General features: G+C 47.5%; 3 protein-coding genes across 3 annotated transcripts; 1 reads left to right on the top strand and 2 right to left on the bottom strand.

Moving 5' to 3' along the window:
• Positions 1 to 1,587: 1,587 nt before the first annotated feature.
• K444DRAFT_622207 (uncharacterized protein) lies at positions 1,588 to 2,456 on the bottom strand. Its single transcript, XM_024882052.1, has one exon. The coding sequence runs from the start codon at positions 2,357 to 2,359 to the stop codon at positions 2,042 to 2,044; it is 318 nt and encodes a 105-aa protein (XP_024727773.1). The 5' UTR covers positions 2,360 to 2,456; the 3' UTR covers positions 1,588 to 2,041.
• An 847-nt stretch (positions 2,457 to 3,303) lies between these two features.
• On the top strand, positions 3,304 to 3,973 carry K444DRAFT_622206 (uncharacterized protein). Its single transcript, XM_024882051.1, has one exon. It carries the CDS (start codon positions 3,319 to 3,321, stop codon positions 3,895 to 3,897), a length of 579 nt encoding a protein of 192 aa, XP_024727772.1. The 5' UTR covers positions 3,304 to 3,318; the 3' UTR covers positions 3,898 to 3,973.
• Positions 3,974 to 4,013: 40 nt separating this feature from the next.
• K444DRAFT_576598 (FAD dependent oxidoreductase) lies at positions 4,014 to 5,691 on the bottom strand. Its single transcript, XM_024877541.1, has 3 exons — positions 4,756 to 5,691; positions 4,460 to 4,703; positions 4,014 to 4,402 (listed from the first exon to the last, which is right to left on the bottom strand). The coding sequence occupies exons 1-3, from the start codon at positions 5,558 to 5,560 to the stop codon at positions 4,153 to 4,155; spliced, it is 1,299 nt and encodes a 432-aa protein (XP_024727771.1). The 5' UTR covers positions 5,561 to 5,691; the 3' UTR covers positions 4,014 to 4,152.
• Between the last annotated feature and the right edge of the window lie 902 nt (positions 5,692 to 6,593).

Genomic DNA, 6,593 nt, shown 5'->3' with positions numbered 1-6,593 from the left:
GCCATTATAATTAATATTATTATTAAACTTATATTTTAAAAGAATAAAGCCAGGAAATATAAGTATTATAGGTATTATATTACTAGTAGTATTTATAGCTTCTAAACTAGTTATTAATTCTCTTATATCTGAATTAGATATATAAACCGCAGTAATATTAGGAAACGTAAAGATAATATATCTTTTTAAAGATCTAATTTACTATCCCGTTTTATTAAAATTCTAGTAGTTCTCTAACTTAATCTCATACTTATTCCTTGCCTTTTTAAATCCCCGAAAGTATTTGCAAATCTCCTCGATTCGTAGATTACTTTCTGTTTAATAGCTAGGGATTTCGATTTCTTTTTCTTTAGGAGATCTGGATTTCGTTTTATTTATTTCGTTAATTAAGGCTTTAATATAGGCTTCTTTCTTATAGTAAAACAAATACTATTAGCTATTGCTTTAATATAATATCTCTTTAGGGGATCTCTTGCAATAATATACCGCTTGCAGTATTACTTTAAAGATTGGTCCTCCTTCTCCGTAAGTTTCTTATTTTGCCTCCCCTTTATATGGTTCGTAGGTCTTCCGTGGGTGCGGGCAATCAAAAGGTCATAGTCGATATAATAGTACTTTGCAGCTTGCGGAAAGGTATTAATTTGACCCGTACAAATAGCTTTAATAGCTTGCTATAATCGTTTCTCGATACTTGCAGAAGGAGTAGGCATTTTGGATCAAATCTATTATAGAGAAATGGGTTGAGGTTACTTTGCAGTAGCAATGCAGGCAATTCCCATACAAATAGCTTGTGTTTCGCTGAAATTTGCTTATGGGTATGCCTCGCCTATTTTTAGGGAAATAGGCGAAATTAGTAGAAACCTCGCGATTAAACAAACTTCGATGAATCCACGTACGCCTGCACCAAATCCACCTTATCCTGACTAGGTGGCATCGCGCTGAGAGTTCTTGCGAAACCACCGGCATCCCGTCTATACTCACCAGAATACGGTGCCAAGTTCGGATACTTCTGGAGCTTGACCACCAGCTCATTCTACGGACCCATAGCTCCGAATACAATACCGAGCGTCTGCGAAGGGAGCGGAAGAAGCTGTAGATTGAGATAGCCGCAGCGAGGTCTTCGTCCGCGCAAGCAGATTGGATACTACATCGTAAGGCGGGGTACAAAGCACCCGTTCTAATACCCGGAATAAGATTCAGGAGGATCCACTCCACGGTACTGGTGTTGACATCCAAGGAAGAGGATTCCCATGCTGAGAGCGGCGGCAGTCCAGCCAGGCTAGATGACTCAGCGGGAAATACTGAACTTCCCAATCAGAATGCCGGCTATAACAGCGACCGGCGCGACTGTGAATGTCTCCGGGAAGACCGCTCCCATGTGATGGTTGTGGTTATCCCTTTACGCCATGGGAGTAGAGAGGCAAGCGGTAGACCAGAGAGAGAACGGTCGTGCTGTGCAGGATGGTGTTGAGGTATCCGGCGACTGCGTTGTGGGTTTTGAAGATGCAGGTGGGTACGATAAGTTCGACGGTCAGGAACTCCTCCTAGAAGTAAAATCCGATGAAACCACGGAAACCAATGGCGATAGGATGACGATGTGCCAAGACGACCAAGGGTATTGCACTCCAACCCACGAGATACCCATCATGAAGCCGGTGGTAGAGCCAATGAAGATCAGAGAGCCGATCAGGTCGATGCGTTTGAGTTTGTCGACGAGGGAAGTAAGGAGAACAGTGAGGTTGATGGAAAGAGGAACCATCACTCAACGCCAATGAATGAGAGGTTGATATAAAAGACCCATCGCTGCGATAGTCAACACCAGCCCGATTGCTTTGAGAGAGACAGTATGCTTACCCAAGTAACATGCTGCGCCAACACACCCCCAAGGATCGGACCCAGCAGAGTTCCAATAGCATTCCTCCCACTAAGAACACCAAACCACTCGCCCCTCAATCTCAGCGGGATCGTCTCAGAAACAATAGTCTCCGTCATGACAGCAATTCCATCACCACCAGCGTCTTACACACTCGAAAAACGAGGACTATTTTGAAGTTCTTCGCCAGAGCAAAGCGCAGACATTCTGCAAGGAAGAACAGCACTGAGGAGGTGAGGACGAGTCTACGGCCAAAAATGCTAGAGAAGCAGTCGATGACAGGCTGGAATACGACATAGCAGAGCATGAAGGCTGTTCCGGCCCAGAAAGCTTTGAAGCCAGTGCCGTGAATTTCGTCCGCAATGATCGATTTGGGAATTTAGTCTCTTTTGAGGACTTTTCAAGTGGTGTTGACTTAATGGCAAAGCTACACAGAGCAGTGGCATCGATTGCAACAGCGAGGATGAGAACGGCAAGGGTGGCCATCGCCAAGTAGAACGCAGTGCTTGGTTAGAGCTTTCGTGCTGCTTCACAGCCTCCCTTCACTCACTCATAGGCTAGGCCAGCTATCCCTCTCCATCGGCTCCATCCCAATCTTAATATTCGGTACAAAAGTACAAGTAACTTTCCAGTGCATCTCCATCTCCCTCGCTTTTGGTCAAGTGGGCGCTTCCAGAAGCCATCCACCGTGGATGATCCACGGTGCAACATCGACCCGACCCGGTCCACGAGAACTCTAAATACGCCGCAACCGCACATTCCAAGCTTCTCACTCGCCGGAAATCACAAGCGAGGCGCAACCCTCACGAACCCAAGGACTCTTCGATTTGCGAGGGCAGGGCTGCGATTGGACGCATCGCGACTGCAAAACATCGTGCCCATTCGGATGATCCCGTCTGAGATCGGATCATCGGGGGGCTTTGGCGAGGTTGGGCGGCGGGGCGTTCGGGGCTGATTTGCGCCGGTCGGGGGATTTAGACAGCACAGGTCGTCGAATCGCTTCATCACCCGGGACGATGGACACTCCGGGCAATCGACTCTTGCGAAGCCTAACTCGAGGGTCTATATCTAATGAGTTCCTCCGCAATGGAATTCGTTATTTTCAGCACGCAGTATCCTATCAAAGTGATCAAAGTGATCTTTCCCCAACAACGGTCAAAGTCGCAGAGCCATCTCGATCTCCTCACGACTTCACACTTCACTCGACCTCTTTCTATTTCAGCAACCTCCGAATACGGCCTTCAGCGTAACACCTCATCACTCATGAAGCTTTAGTTGCGAAAATTGCAAATATGAAGGTCATCCTCACAGGTGTCACCGGCTTCATCGGCAGCGAAATCCTTTCCCAATGTCGCCGCGACCCAACCGTTACATCCATAATGGCGCTGTCCCGCCGTCCTCTCCCGGGAAGCCTAACGAAAGACCCGAAAATCGAGGTAATCATCATGAAAGACTTCACTGTATACTCCGAAGAAGTGATCAAGAAGATGGAAGGAGCTGATGCGTGTATTTGGGCATTGGGAACGACCGAAGGCCGCCAGGACATCGAAATCGACTACCCGCTCGCCTTTTGTAATGCTATTGCCCCCTCCGTCGCGCGACAAAAGAAGCCGTTCCGATATGTGCACACCAGTGGACGGCTCGCGGAACAAGATCAGGAGCGATGTTTACTGTTCCTTTCGGGAGGGCGACGGATTAAAGGGAAAGCGGAACTGGAAATGATGGACTTTGAGACGAATGGCGAATTTTTGCATGGGGGACACTGGCAGAGTTTCATTGTGAAGCCATCGATGGTTCTGCCGAAGAAAGGAGAGAAAGGGGATCTAAGGTGGCTGGGGAGTGTGTTTATTGGGAGCGTCGATGTAGATGAGCTTGCGGCGGCTATGATCGATGTTGTGAGTAGTGGAAGCGAGGAAAAGATTCTAGGGAATGCGGAGTGTGTTATGAGGGGGAGGGCGGCGCTAGATCGAGATCTGGAGGGATGGGAAAGGGGGTATGAGAAGGCTTCTTGGTCGCTCTGGTAGATTGTGTCTTGTTGGCGTTGTTGCATTGTTGGAGTTAGGGGTTAGATATTCAGCAATTCTTGAAATTATAGTCGTGTCTTGTGTAACATTTGTTGAAGAATTGATTTCATTCATAACTCGTAATTAAGTGAAGATGTTTACTGCGAGAGTCCAATGAATATACCAATATTAATCAAACCAGAAGATGCTTAGGAAAGTGCAAATCCTTCACTGGATAACTTACCCCTCCTCCCCCGGTGCCGTTCACGACAAACCTTATTCGGACAATGCTATCAAATCTCTCTTCGGCCATTTGCTATTCACCTTCGTGGGAGGTAACTCTCGATCCCACGCCCACCTCTCCCTCAGTTTCGGCTCCAACTCACCACACAACATCTCAACAACGTACTTCCCAAGAACGGGCAGGAATTTAAACCCGTGGAAAGAGCCGCAAGTTGCAACATACAACCCATCGCAAGCAGAGTGAGGAGAAACAATGAAGTCTTGACTTGGCGTCAAAGCCTCCCTACCACCACAGCCTCAAAATTAGCCAAAATTGAAATATAAAAAAGAGGAAACAGACCAGCAGATTCTGAACTTCTCCAGTTCTTGATTAACTTTCTTTCGCCCAAACATCGACTCGGGTCCCCTTCGAACGTCATCTTTCAACGCCAGCGGCACGTCCCACTGCGCATAGTCCGACTTAAGCGGTGGCATAGATAACGGTTTGCGAGTAATGTGATGCTCAAGAGTATTTCGGAAGATGATTTGACCCCAATACTTGAGTGCGTTGATTTTGGGCAGCGGCAGACATCCGAGGTTTTCTCCTACTCGAATAGTTAGTAAGTTGAAGTCAGAAAACGTACGCGCCATTCACACCGTATTCTGTGGGATTGTCATTGATTGCCACGGGCATCGTGTCTAGAATATGGTATTGCTCAGCGGTCAGGGGGGCAATGGCTTCGGTGACAGCGGCGGCAATGATCCGATCGCCAACGTGAAGATCCGTCCACTCCGGCGCACTGTCAACCAACAATTTAGGAGTGAAAGCTCCCGTGCAAAGAATCACCCGATCAGCACCGATGGACTCCCCAATAGCTGTCTTGACGCCGTGACATCGTTTCCTCCCTGGGCTATCCTCGAATTCAAGCGCTGTGACCTCAGCCGTCACGTACTTCACTCCAAGGCCAACAGCTGTCTTAATGGTATTCTGCAACGCCTCCTTCGCCTCCGCCCATCCACTGGTCCTATTCACCAATACCTGCTTAACACCAGTGTAATCAGCATCTTCAAAAAGCCCACCATACAAAGCCCTGGCCTCCTCTACAGAGTAAGCGCGTATATCAACCTCAACTCCCAACTCAGCAAAGTTCTTCAGCACCTGCTCCGTGAACGCTGTGGACGAGATCCACATCACGCCACTCTGGTGGTAGAACGGTTGCCAGACCGGGTCCGTCCGCCAGAGCAATTGCGCTTCCAGGCCGAGCTTGGTGTACAGAATGTCCCTATAGTCAGCGCGGACAGCCTTGTTCCAGTCCCAGGATGCGGCGACACGGAAAGGGGCGTAGAAAGCATCGCGATCGATGAGGATGATGCTGGCGGATGGGTACTTGCGGATGAGGGAGAGCGAGGTCGAGGCTCCGAAGACTCCGGAGCCGACGATGATGTATGATGGTGAGGTCATCTTATCCTTGCCATGAAGTTGCGCAGTAAAAGAAAACTAGTAAGGTAGGCAGAGTAGTAGGTCGAATCTTAAAGGTCATAATCAGGATATGCGAAAGCCTCATCATGATCGGCAGGTTGACTGTAGATCGTGTTGATAAGGAGAAAGCGGGGTAACAACGGGGTACGAAGGTTCCGGCATAAGGTAAAGAGAATACAGGGCTCAGAGCCTGTAGCACCCATAATGCCCTGTGATTTTCCCCTTCAGTTAACGAGCCCTAACAAGCCCTGTAAAAAAAAATCTCGGTTACAGCGCTCTGGGCGCTGTTGTTGCCCTGCCAGCTAAGGGGCTTACGGCTAAGGTTATGCTGTTCCAGTGGTCAATCTCTTAGAGGCTCTTACAGGCTTTGAACCCTATATTCCCTTTACTTTGTGCTGGAACCTCCGTAAAACTATAAGGGAACGAGGAATCATGTGCTATTTCGCTGTGCACTTTCAGATATAAGCTTCACTAGACCTTGCGGACCTTGGGGGTTACGAGATTGAAAAGAATCTATTCAGAAGCATTATTTGAACAATAACATCTCATTTTATAAGGAACACATCAACCACGTTTGCTGGTGGGGTGAATCCACGACTCGCTTCCCCTGAGTGAGTCAGCAGGGGGGACAGTCCCAGGGCGGTCTGTTAACAAGAAACCGAGGGGACAATTATATGCTTACTATTATGTACTATATACAGGCGTATATATAGCTTCTTTACCGCCCTTAGGGTACTATTATTCATATATTTTTATACCAAACATACCCACATTCCACTTCCATAGCTTGTCCAGGCCATGACACTTACTAGGAGAATGTAAACTACCGCTCAATGGACCAAATCTTTATACTTCTTATACCGTTATTCATTCTTGCTCGTATATATGCTACTAAGCTCTCTATTATAACCAAATTTTACTGGGTCGACAGATAAAGCTCCCTCGACTCTAATTGGCGAAGAAAATATAGATTAAGCTCAATGATTATATTTTCCTATCTCCAAGGCTTTATCAA

The sequence above is a fragment of the Hyaloscypha bicolor genome (assembly GCF_002865645.1).
Source record: "Hyaloscypha bicolor E unplaced genomic scaffold K444scaffold_183, whole genome shotgun sequence".
NCBI classification, from domain to species: domain Eukaryota; kingdom Fungi; phylum Ascomycota; class Leotiomycetes; order Helotiales; family Hyaloscyphaceae; genus Hyaloscypha; species Hyaloscypha bicolor.
The sequence above is the reverse complement of the archived record's forward strand: the minus strand, read 5'-3'. Positions and strand labels throughout refer to the sequence as shown.

Coding starts and splice junctions, on each gene's coding strand:
- K444DRAFT_576598 (XM_024877541.1), bottom strand. CDS start 5,560: ATGACCTCACCATCATACATCATCGTCGGCTCCGGAGTCTTCGGAGCC. Junction 4,704..4,755: donor TGACAATCCCACAGAATACG/GTGTGAATGGCG, acceptor CTATTCGAGTAG/GAGAAAACCTCGGATGTCTG. Junction 4,403..4,459: donor GAGAAGTTCAGAATCTGCTG/GTCTGTTTCCTC, acceptor CTGTGGTGGTAG/GGAGGCTTTGACGCCAAGTC.
- K444DRAFT_622207 (XM_024882052.1), bottom strand. CDS start 2,359: ATGGCCACCCTTGCCGTTCTCATCCTCGCTGTTGCAATCGATGCCACT.
- K444DRAFT_622206 (XM_024882051.1), top strand. CDS start 3,319: ATGAAAGACTTCACTGTATACTCCGAAGAAGTGATCAAGAAGATGGAA.